The sequence below is a fragment of the Anopheles coustani genome, chromosome 3, assembly GCF_943734705.1.
Source record: "Anopheles coustani chromosome 3, idAnoCousDA_361_x.2, whole genome shotgun sequence".
Classification (NCBI taxonomy): domain Eukaryota; kingdom Metazoa; phylum Arthropoda; class Insecta; order Diptera; family Culicidae; genus Anopheles; species Anopheles coustani.
This window is the reverse complement of record NC_071288.1, coordinates 28,551,563-28,564,060: the sequence shown is the minus strand read 5'-3', so window position 1 is coordinate 28,564,060 and position 12,498 is coordinate 28,551,563. Positions and strand designations below refer to the sequence as shown.

General features: G+C 43.0%; 1 protein-coding gene across 1 annotated transcript in view; it reads right to left on the bottom strand.

Annotated features, from left to right (window-relative positions):
- Positions 1–12,498, bottom strand: part of LOC131258939 (protein slit) — a 100,990-nt gene that overhangs the window by 5,902 nt on the left and 82,590 nt on the right. Inside the window, exons 2-6 of the mRNA XM_058260346.1 lie at positions 8,104–8,175; positions 5,706–5,777; positions 3,678–3,749; positions 2,695–2,838; positions 2,298–2,533 (exon numbers count right to left, since the gene is read on the bottom strand). Of these exons, the coding sequence (XP_058116329.1) occupies positions 2,298–2,533; positions 2,695–2,838; positions 3,678–3,749; positions 5,706–5,777; positions 8,104–8,175 (596 nt within the window). The remainder of the gene's footprint in view (positions 1–2,297; positions 2,534–2,694; positions 2,839–3,677; positions 3,750–5,705; positions 5,778–8,103; positions 8,176–12,498) is intronic.

Here is a 12,498-nt window from a genome sequence, read left to right as displayed (position 1 = left end):
GGATTGAAACCAATGATGTAAAACATGTTTCCCATAACCATCCTATCCACAAGACATACAGCCAGCTTCTTCCATGTGTAACCGACAGTATGCGTCTAGACAAGAGTGCTAGAACAAGTCGGTCGTAGCGTTCGACGGATTCGGTTGAATGGGCGATTATTTTTCCAGTAATTTGATTTTATTGATCCAAACGCACATGTATCTGTGTGAAAATAGAAATAAAAATCAAGTTCTAGTCCCACTCCAGGAACATGGCACGAACGGGGCCGCTCCTTTCATCTCTGCACGCTGCACAAAGTGTGAAAATGCAAACCCACCCACCAGAGTGTGTCGAAAATGGACGCGTTAACAAAAGTTCTGCCTCGGGACGTTGTTGGACGCCTAGGTGGCATAAATTAACATTTACATATTCATGAGTGTCACGTACGTAGGAAGTGTTTCCAATCGTGCGATGGTACGTTACCCGGCCACGTAATGCCCACCCACCTCGAACACCAGCATGGGTGAGGCTCGGAAAATGAGTCCTGCTCCGTCTGCGAGGTGTGATGGTCAGCGGGAGGTAGACGACCGGACAGTCCGCTTGAAGCCGAGATTGCGTTCCGGTGTCGGAGCCCGAAATTTCACCGGAGGGATGAAGAGACGGCCGGGAGGGATGGCCACGTTTCCGCGGTTTTTACAAGCGGCGTTGGTGTGCCGTTGATGATAGCTACCGATGGTGGTGAGCACATGAGGTTTATGAGTTTTCCTTCCGGAGGTGGGATGATGGTTTTCCCGGAAACACGTCGACGCGTACGAGGAAAATTGATGTACACCGCATCGGGTCGGACGCTCGGGAGCCTATTTTCCCGAGCCAAAAATCTACGTGTGTGACCTGCTTTTAAAGGCGCACCGTTTGAAACGTCCATTGCAGAGTGAGCCATGCCATTTTGTGGCAGATTTGATTGGGCAATCCACCGGAGGATTTTTATTTCCTTTTCCAGGTCATTTATGTCGCAAACGCGGGAGGTGAACGGTTTTTTATTCGTGCCATGTTAGTGCTACTACTTTTGAATGCAATTTTCAACTCCGTGTGACACGATGCACAAAAGCGACAGAAAAAAACAACTCGACAACTTCATTAGAATGCGGGTGCAAAATAAATTACTGTCCCAGCACGTTTGATATGGTTTTGCGCCAACTGCGGACGTGTTAGGAAAATTCGTTGCAGCACAACACGGCATTATAATTATGAGCATGCAGTGGAAAAAAACCTAGCACTTAATGAGTGCCAGATTTTGTGTCCACTCACAGTTCAAACATGGCAATTTGCCAAGAGGCGTACGGAAAATTAGCTCAGGGTATTTAAAATTGCTCACGCATCTGAAAACTGCCCTATGCTACGTGAAATTTTGTATTCATATCCAGCACCACGTCAGGCACATGCTCGCTGACCGTGACACCGAGCTCACGGCCCCGAAGGAACGTGAGTTGACCTCCGGAGGGATCACATTTCTTCCCGAGAAGGAAGTGTGTTCACCAAACCACAATTCATGTCGAAAATTTATTGGAGTGTGTATGAGATAATGGAAGAAGAAATGAAGGAATAAATTCCATCACGATGCGCTTCATTGCACGACGGTGAGCTCCGAGTACGACTCATTTCACAAAACCACCGAAATGCCATGTATGTTTGTGGCCACTCGAGCGAAGATCTTTCGTGTTTGTTCCCGTGGAGACAATCGATACATCGAAGGAGCAATTTAACAAATATGCAAATCACTTGCAATTCACAATCGTGGGATTTGTAATGAAAGCTACATGGTGTTTCTGACTCTTCTCCTATCACTGCTTCATTGATTGGTTTCGGATGGAGTATTGGGATGCGATGGAAAAGACAAAAGGTTGAAGGAGAATGTCGTATCGGAAGCTTCGGGGAGCATGAAGCAGGAAAATAGTTAATGGGAATGTCGTTCGCATCACTGAGGAAGGGCTTTGTTGCTGCTCCAAGGCCGCTCCCAGATTGTCCCATTCTTGACGGACCGAAGGCACGAATTTGATGTTTTTGCCCTACCTTGCCATTCCCATAGACGGTACCAAGCAAAGCTCTTCGCGTGCATCAAAAAGGGAGTTCCGGCATGTTACAGTGAAGTTTGTGATATTGGTCGATACTTGTTCCGCGGGGAAAATAATCGAGTTACATCGTGCAAACACACTCGGTGGATTGTTTATCCATTGGAACATTTCACGTACAACACTGTACCAAAGAACACGGCCTCTGTCCAACGTCGACTTCTACCGGGAGGGTGCATCCAACTTACCGGAACATTTGAACTCCTGCTCGTGCAGGTCCGCCACGTTCTGGCCCTTGAGCTGGCTGGGCGAGTGGCACCGGGTGTACGGGGCCAGGCGGGATGCATTCTTCAGGTAGCGGGCCAGCCAGGAAAGATGACAATCGCACGCAAATGGGTTCTCCGAAAGGCGCAACGCTCGAAGGCGCGGCATTCCGGCGAACATGTCGCGCGGAAGCGTGGTAATGTTGTTGTTGTTCAGTGTCCTGCCGAAGGGGAAAAAGGGGAGACGTCCATCGTGGTTGGACGGTGGAAAAAGTCAGGTGTGAGAGTTAATTTATTTCGTTGAAATTAAGTCCTGGTGGTCGCTGCCCGCACGTCGGAAACAATGTTCATCGCACGGTGGACTTTTCCCGGTGGTACTTACAGAATTTCTAGCTCGGTCAGCCCTTTCACGGCACCTTCGTCCAGGCAGGTGATTTGATTGTTGTCCAGTTGTAGGCTGCGAAGGGCCGGTGCTCCTTTGAACGCACGCTTCGGTACGGCGGAGATGGCATTGTGTGAAAGGTCCCTGAAAAACGTCAAGTCATCGTTAATTTCATTTCGTTCGGTTTGAGGACAAATATAATACTGTTTTTCTAGTAGACATTTGAGTAGTATGCAATAGACATCAATTTCATTCATATGACGATTCTCAATGGATTATTTTTTTAACTTTCCAATTATGGTTTATTGTTTAGTGTTTCGTTTTTGTGTTTTCAATGGCTGCATTCATGTAGTGGCTAAGGAAAACTAATAATATAATATTTATTTTGAAACCACATCGGGGAAAAATATACTCTATAAATTGCTTTTTCAAAAACTTATAAAAATGAAGATGCTAGAACTAACATTCATTAACACACAACTCAACCAAAAGTAAACCATGTTCAAAGCATTCGTGAGCATGGATGAAAGCTATAATAAAATGTAAAAATCTATAAACAGAAAACGAACAAATGATGATAATTAGTAAAACATTCATTGCCATGTAGGAAACGTAAATCATGCAAAGCCTAAACGAATCGCCGTTCTAATGGTGGAAGTGGGAGCGATCAGAAGATCTCTAAAACAGAAACGGTTCGAAAGCAAAACAAACCGATAAATCTTTAACGACAGTGAACGTGCATGGAGAAATCAACAAATTTGCCGTCTTTGAAGCAGAGTAAGAAAACAAAACATCTGTTTATAGTTTTTTTTGGGCCATTAGGCACACTCTTGGAATTGAAAGCTTATAAGAATGGGTATTGGACGGTTAGACAACGCCTCATGGGGAAGGTTTTTGTGCAAAACAACACAAAATCGAACAACGAAACGTAAACGATTCAACACATCTGAAACGAAAACAAATCACTACATTCTACTACTTACAATCGTAATAAATTAGCGGCACTGGATAAAAAATTATCAGGTATTGATTTTAAGCGATTGCTATTAAGTCGTCTGAAAATAAAGGAAACAAACATAAGATAACAATAATTATAATAATGATGAAATAACCATAACACAAAATAGTGTGTGGGGTGAGTAGATTTTAATCTTGGAATGTTGCCGTGAAGCTGTGTTGTGTCTAAAGGCAGGATAAGCTGCGAAAATGAATCGAAGCGGAATTGAGGGTGAGCATATCGAAACTTAATTAAAAATGTGTCGCATTTCGAAACACGCCTTCTGTTGACTGTTCGCATGCTCGATAATGTTCGGTCCGGAGGGTTTTTGTCTTATGCTGACACAGCAACGATTATTTCCGTGTCAGAATCGAAGCCTACGAGGACGAAGGCAAATGTTGTTGGGGAGCGAGACTTCAAGCCGGACTTGGCAGAAACGTTGTTCCAGCTACACCAGCCCAAGAATGAAGGAAGGCGTGATCAATTACGTCAAGTCGATCGGTTCGATGTAGGATAACGAGAGTCATCGGATAATTAACGGAAATCGATTTCCAATCGAGATGCAAACCCGCTGCCTTCCGAGGGGTTCTCGCGGATCGGATCAGGAGGGTTCGAAAGTGAGGGGAAATGACAGAAACTGGCCACCAGCGTTGCCTCCAAAGGGGGCCTTTTAACGAGCGACCGGACGTAAGCCAACCTTCCCTCGCTATTTTGTGTCTAGAGGGAGGAAAAATGGAGAAAATCTTCTTCCGTTCTGCAAGCTGTTTATTTTTCTGTTGTAAAAGATTTTGGTTTTTGTTTGATTCTGTATTTTACGTCGTTTTTATGACACAATCAAGTGGCACTCAAAACGTGGCTCCGGTTAGTAATGATTAAAATTTCATTATACTGAACCACACCTACAGGAGCTGGAGAATCTTTGAACACATGCAACCTACTAAAAACATCATTTAGGAACATAAACAGTAAATCTTTTCGGTCATATGACCCAAGGCAATATTACATGATATTTACACCACATTGTGTGCATAAATTATTGCTTTCCATCGGCATCTTAGAAGAGGATATATTTGAATGGCTTACGCAAAAAGCAGCAGACAAATAAAAATCACTTCATCAAACGGGTTGAAAATATAAAAGCTTTACAAATTAGCCATTGGTCGACGTGTGGGCAATAATAACTCAATCGATTTTATTCTCGATTGCAAAACCCTTGACGTAAAACAGTTGTAAATTATCCTCCATTTGGTGAATTGCGCATAAATTAATACTAAGAAGGGTGCCGTCGGTTTGGGAATGAAATGAGATTGGAATAGCATGTTTTGGACGATTTTTTAAATTTTGCTGAAGGCCTTGTCAATGGAATGTCAAGATAGTGACAAATAACAAACATACAAAAAAGGGGATTCGAAAAAAAACTCACTCGTTCGCGGATCTAGCGGATGCAAAAAAGAAAAAGCTTCCCGATTTCTGTCAAAACAGATGATAGCTTCTCCCGCTGCGATCTTGTAGGAGTGAAATGTAGCTAAACGAGCTGAGTGATAAATAACAACAAAATTTGCATACGGAACACCGAAGTATCGGAACCGCCATAAAGCAACCTGATTGACTGCGACAGGGAGCGTTAGCATTGCGACAGGTGATTTGATGCCGCCTGTCAGTTAACACATGTTGTGGGACTTCTTTTTGCGGTTCCTTTTAAAATGTTGACTCGCGCGCTCGTGCGATTTGCGCGTGGCAAAAGATTTGGTTGTCATGTGAGTGTCAAAAGCAGTTCCTTTTCATTTTGGTTTACTTTCTAACACACGTCAGAAGTTACCCTAACGTACGGTTTTGTTTGTAGACGAGTGGTGTGATTTTGATGGTAATTTGCATAAGACGAGGGGGCGAGATTCCTTTCTCAAAGTTCCGTGTTAGGTTAGGGAGGCTTCCAATCGAAAATATTGAATGGGCCCAAGGGGAACTAATTTGTCACGAGATTTCAAAGAAACAAAAACGAAAACTGTTTACTTACAATCGCTCCAGTGATATCAGATCGTGCAGGGCATCCTTCTCGATGTTGTAGATATGGTTGTCTGTTAACTGCCTGCAGATTTATAAAATCAAGAAAAGAAAGAGAAAAATGTTTAAAGTTAGACGAGCGTCTTGAACAATATTCCTAATGCTTCTCGAAGTCAATTAAGAGATAAAATAAATAAGATAAAATGAGATAAATAAGGAATGAGTGATACTCATGAGTAAAAGATAAAGTTACACAATACGGATAAAACTTCAAATACATCTTCTAGAGTTTATCTTTGGAAAAATCGTGATAAGAACTTAAACTGGAGTGTATTTTATATCAGTGACATTGAATTGTCAGTAAACATGTTTTTAATACGATATGAAAAAAGAAACTATATATTGGTTGATGAATTATCGAAACATAAAATCCAAAAATATTTCAAAACAAAAAACACACGAACCGTTTTTGAATGGCGAAAGCGGTGGCTAATTAAATTCGTCGCCAGAAAGATATCGATTCCCTATGGAAGCAAGCGCGAATGGTAGCCGTATCGTATTTGAATAATAAATTAATTGAAATTTAATCCACCGCAACCGTCGGTCGATGGTTGTGATCATTCCGTGCGATATCGATCGTTCGATTGGGGCGTGAGATAGTCCAGGCACCGGAAGAGGTTATCTGTTAAGTGACCGTTTCATTTTTGATATATGCGGTTTTCGCTTCGCTTCAGCGTGGTGTGAAACGGATTATTCATTTCCGGCGACGGGGGAAAAAAATACTCGCTACTCTAGAGATAGAAATGAACCAGTTCCATTTTAGCAGTTGATTACGGAGGTGTCACGCGGTTATCACCACATGCTGTGCAGGTTGGTGATGAACTCTCATTAAAGCGTCGACCGTCTACGGAATTGGCAGTAAACCTTTCTAGAGTATCACGTTATTCAGCCCAGCGGCTGTAAGGTGAGGTTTCGTAATTACTTAAAACCCTCCAAAAACCAAGAGGACAGGATCCAATCCCAACGGCCATTCGTATGCAGCATGTAACATGTTCGCTGGAGCGGTTTGAAATATCTCATATTCCACTTATGCAAATTAATGACCCAACCGACACAATGCATCGCCGGTTTCGGAGCAGCTCAGATGGGTAAGGGAAAGTGGGACAATTGTTTTATGGGGGATTTGTAAGCATTTTGACTAAAGTCCAGCATTGGTTGTTTATGCGGTCCCGATGAGGGATCGTCCGTCTCCCGCTGGGAGATGAACTAGTAAAATGCATCACACCATCTACACGGCTTCACGATGAACTGACGTTGCCGGACCGCGCGATCGTCTGTTTAAATCGATGAAAGTTAGGAAATGATTGGGAATCGATTTAAATGATAAACAAATGGGAAGGACATGCTCGGGACAGATCGCTTGAGCTTGGGGTTGAATCTTTAAACCGTTCCCCCAGGGGCTTCGATTTGAATAATGTTATGCTTTAGGGCTCTGTAAACAGGTAAGAGCGTGCCTGTATGCATAAATCACTAGGGACGAGGCAACACAGTGCTGCGAGGCGATTTTATGGTGACACTAAACAGTGTCATTCGAACACGTTGGTCCCCGGAGCGTCATAGACTGGCCGCCTGTTTAGGATTGATTAACACAAGTTGCTAATGATTTAACCACCTCGACTATAGGCTCGGAGTTGCATATTTCCACACCGGATGTCTTTAAACCTTTATTTCTAGCAGGTAGACAACCCAAATCAACCATGAATATTTAAGGTTCAGCGCAATTTGGTTTAGTTTAATGGCTTCCATTTCACCTCATCAGCAGCGCATTGTAGTGCTCCTTGGGCGGTATAGCAAGTATAATAAAATTACAAAAAAAAACCCCAGACCCCTAACTCGGTTAGACTGGTTTAACTGCATGGTGTAACTTCATTTCCGCGAACCGGAGGTCGCTGTTGATCACAACTTCAGATGGCGCCTCTTTGCCATCAGGACCATCATAGCCTATTAAGCAAGCACTTCGCGTAACACTATTAAAAGCCACCGCTTCCGGAAGTGGCGAAAAAGAGCAAGAAGGACATTCTATTAGTGTGTTTTCTCCGCGCGCTCACTTTGCATGCGGGTAAAACTGGCGATGTTCCCGGTTGTGTAGTAATTAGTTTAAAAAAGTGTCGTTCCTCTGTGCATTCTTCACCCTTCGTGAGTGGGAAAGTAAAACACTACGCCAACACTCATCTAGTTTAGTTGATAGTTCGTGTCGTTTGAAGGGGGGAAATTTTGGGGTTTTATTTAATTACCGCAAGACGCAACCGGGAGAGGCAACCGACACTGGTAAAAGGCGTTTGTGCATCTTCGGTGTTGGCTTCGGCGAGAAACTTACGTATGGAGTATGTTAAAGGGGAAACGTTACTTACAGTATTCGCAGTTTCGCCAATCCTTGCAAGTCCGACTCGTAGATGACACTTATGTTGTTGCCTTGCAGATCCCTGGAAAGGAGAAAACAAGACAAGAAAAAGTAATTAGTAGAGTTTCAAATGGGAATCGGTTACACTTTGATCTATGATCATGCGAGAACCGGTAATTAGATTGATTTGTTTGATTCAATCATGGTGACATTTTAAAGCAATGATGAACTTTGAACAGAGCACTTCTTAAAGTCTATTCCTTTGAAGATAGTTAGCGATGGATTTGATGATGATTTTATGATGCGTCAGAAGATAAAACTGAGACAAATATTTCCTTTAAAATGAACGTCAACGCATTATGTTTAAAGTATCTTTAATTTGAAACCATAAAAATTCCAACAAAACAGTTAAGTATAGGATGTACTCCGGTAGAATGAGAATACTAATAATTACATGAAAACATAATTGCACGATCTGGCAATTACCCCAATGTAAATATATGTTCATTCCGGCACAATTTAGAGAAACAAAAAAGCCCGAGAAACGATGTATCTTAAGATCCTGACAGGCCTTCACTACGGAGTACAGCCAACGCCATAGGTTTATTATTATGAATTTGCTTGAAGTGTCTTATCCAATCCGGTGCTGAAGACAGCCTCTTGCCTTAAACGACAAAAAGCTAGTCATGCTTGAAAGTGACAAAATCATATTAGGCGAAGTGGAAGGAACATTCTTTTAAATTAAATTGAAGATGAAGTGGACCTGAGCGCCAAGGGACAAGCATTTAAATGTTTACATAGGTCGAACCGTAGAGCCTGAACCTTTCGCCTGAAAGCTTCATCTTCGCTTTCATCTGCAGTGGAATGGCCCGAAGCCGTCGACACAGACGACGCGCGGAGATGAGTGGCTCGGACTAGTTTTGTCGGGCGAAGCCATTTACGAACACGGCTGATTGGCTCCGACATCGTCCCGAGGAGTGAAAGTAGGCAGCGTAATCACAGACACAACATTTTCCGTCGTCCTGTCGACCGGTCGGAACGGTCGATTAAAGTCGGACGGAGCCGAGTGTTGGGAGCTGGAAGTTGACCGTCTGCTCTTGGAATGGCTACCGGCAATGGAAAATGTGCCATAGTGTGTTTAAAATCAAACAAAACCACTCTAAAGTGAGTGTCAGGGAAAGCAGCCTTCTCGATTATCGTCATTATGTTATCTCCAAACCGAAGGATACACGGGTACGTAATGATGATTGTGATGTTTCCATTCCAGGAAATGTTGAGAACAAACGACGAACATCAATAGCATTGTTTTGACGTACTTTAACATGTGTGACATTATGTGGAACGAAAAAAATGTTAGCTTGAAATATATTTCAAATGCGCGATGCGCAAATACCACAAATGGTTTTATGGAGGTCAAGCACCCTGGAGTGTATTCGAGTTCGCTGCAATTAACATTTTTCGGAAGTCCATCCAACTATGGAGAGGTTCTAAACGCCACCCATGGAGAATGGAGAATGTCACCCGTATCTAATTATTGAACAGCGTGAACAACTTGTTCAGCTTGTATCAAAATTATTTTGATGATACTCCATGCAGGTTTTCCTCTTCACCACTGGGGGGGGGTCCTGTTCCGATATTCGTTTATGGTAACCTATCAGGCCAGTAGATATTCTATAATATTTTATATGACCACTCGTACTTCTGTCCATTTTTGCGGTTTAGACCGATTGGTTGCCGATGTTGTTTGATGTTTTATGAGTTGATTTGTATTAACCAAAAAATAACCCAACGGGATATCCTGAGGGAGCTATTCGTCTCGAACGTCACAAGCAGAGGAAATAGAATCCCATAGATGCGCAGCGGAGAGTGCGATTCCTAAATGGCGACATTTCTATCTAGTGACAACAAACAAAAAAAGGTGGACGTCAAATGTAAAGTAAAATGTAAATTCTGCTTTGCATCGTCGCACACGTCTTCCGCCAGCTGTTAATATTCATGACACATTCTGCCAGAATTTATGCTCCATCCCAGATTCGGCATGCGAACGAATGTTTACACAACGGATTTACGAGTGTTTGCACTTTTAGGAAAGAGAGAAAGAGAAGTAAAGTGAAAGTGTACCGAGCTGGCCAGAGGCAAGGTGGTGGGTATTCTGGATAGACTGGCTGATGTATGGAACACGGTTGAATTCACCCGGGTTTGGATTGATGCGAAGGTGAGACGACGACGTGGTAAATCTTCCTTTTGGCCCGATATTTCAGCAGCTGCATTTTGTGGATACAATGGCACAGAAGCATCCTCTTGCCAAGTACACCAACGCGTTGCTCTGAATAGGTGGCAAGGAAAATAAATAAAATGTTGCACCCGACCCTCGACATCAACGCATGGCCTAAAGTGCAACCTGCATCGGATGGGAATATTTGATAGAAAGGAAATAAAAATACGGGTCTTTTAGAGGCAGAGAGGATGTGAACGGTAAAGCTGGGAGTTCGAGGCACACATCGTGCCTGGCGTGGGCTACGATGCAGGAGAAGTGAATACACTAAAATGCAAACGAATCTGCAATCAACTGCAGTCTTCATAACTTCAAGCGGGTTCGTATTATGATAGTGGTAGGTTTTACTTTTATAACATCTAGCACTAGCACCATATGAGCAAGAGTCGGTTGAGTATGTGACGAAGCGAGCAAAATAGAGCAGAAGACCCAAGGGCACCGAAACCCAAATTGTGTGAGAAAAATGGCACCATGCATCCCAAAAACCGGGTGATTGAATTCTCAAGTGCCCTCGACATGTGTGGAGGGGAAGGGTTTGAAATGCCAACCACTTCATGAGTGACCGAAAAACGGCCATGACATGCCAACGCCACTCGGCTATAAAGGGGGCTGGGCACTAAAAGGATAATGCGAATGTCATGTATGGACTACGCACATTACCGGAGAGTAAGCAGATTTTCGTGTCGGATCGAAAATTATAAAACCCAATGAAGCACTAGCGAGGCAGTTCTCCACTGCCGACTCAGCAACATTTGCTGCCATTGATAATGATGAGCTCCATGACATCATGAGCCACGAACAGCTGACGCACCTTTTAGCGTTCGAGTTTCACCGGTTTTTCTCCCCCATTTTCGGGAAAAAGCGTTCACTTCATGCCACGGGCGATTGGTTGGGGTGAGTGTTTGTGACGCATTAAATTTTCCTGCCTCCGTTTAAAAGCTTTTGGTGGATTAACCTTTTTGACTGGCGAGTGATTGAAATGGTTAATTTTTAATGCAAAGCTCACACAATACCCTGCCACGATTTAAGGATTAACGGGACATTAAGCCGGAACACGTATTTGGTTGCACAATCTTTATCGCTTCATTTCAAGGGAACAATTTTATACAGACATTATTATCATGTTTAGACATTATTTCACTACAGAGACCATTGATCTTTGACCAATGCAACCTGCATAATTTTCCTTATTTATACATAATTAAAAGCATTGTTTTTTTTATTCTTTCTTTTAAATATATTTTCATATATATTAGCAATATTAATCGTATATGAGAATTTATGATCCGAATTTTGATTACGATAACGATTGTTTTAGCATCGAAATGTGTCAAAGCTGTGATATGCAAATGATTACTAACATTTTTTTTTCTTATTCATTGGCAAATTTCCGTCAATTCAGATCAATCGGAATGGACGGTTGGATGGAGCATGGATTCGACATCTTATTATAAACCTGTCAACATTGACGTGTGATGCTGCTAATACATTGGAAAGAGGGTTTTCAAGCAGAACCAATTCCTGAAACAGTATTCACCTTACATCCACATGTTTTTAGATTCGTTTTTTAGATTTCAAACCGACTCGAGGAGTGGCGCTCAGCATGACAAACCGGTGTGGGGGCCATTGGCCACATGTTCATGTTCTACGAGGAAACCCTGCAGGGTAGAAATCGATGGCGTAAAATTTGCATATCCATCCCATGGTGTTTGCGTCCCGTCCCGACTGTTGATGGAATGCAATTTTTCGCATCCGTGTGTCAAACACAACGAGCGCGACAAATCGATGGTGACATGTGAGCGCGCGTTTGCATGTTTGATGCATATTAGATTCACAGTCGAGACGATGATCATCTAATCTACTATCAAGCCCCTTCCCCCGGTCAGTTCCGTCCCGCATCGACAGCGACATCTAGCGATGAGGCAACAAAATAACAATGAAGTTGGGTTTGAATAGGTTCATAAATTAACTGAGAATGGAATTTGATGAGCTGATAACGCGACTCCACCGACACGTCGCGGTTTCGGGCGTGTATTTGCATGCATTTATGTGTTCCTGTCGAGGCGGTGGTGGACACATACAGTGCGCCATGACACGCAATGGGGCTTGGAACACCCGGAGATCCTGCCG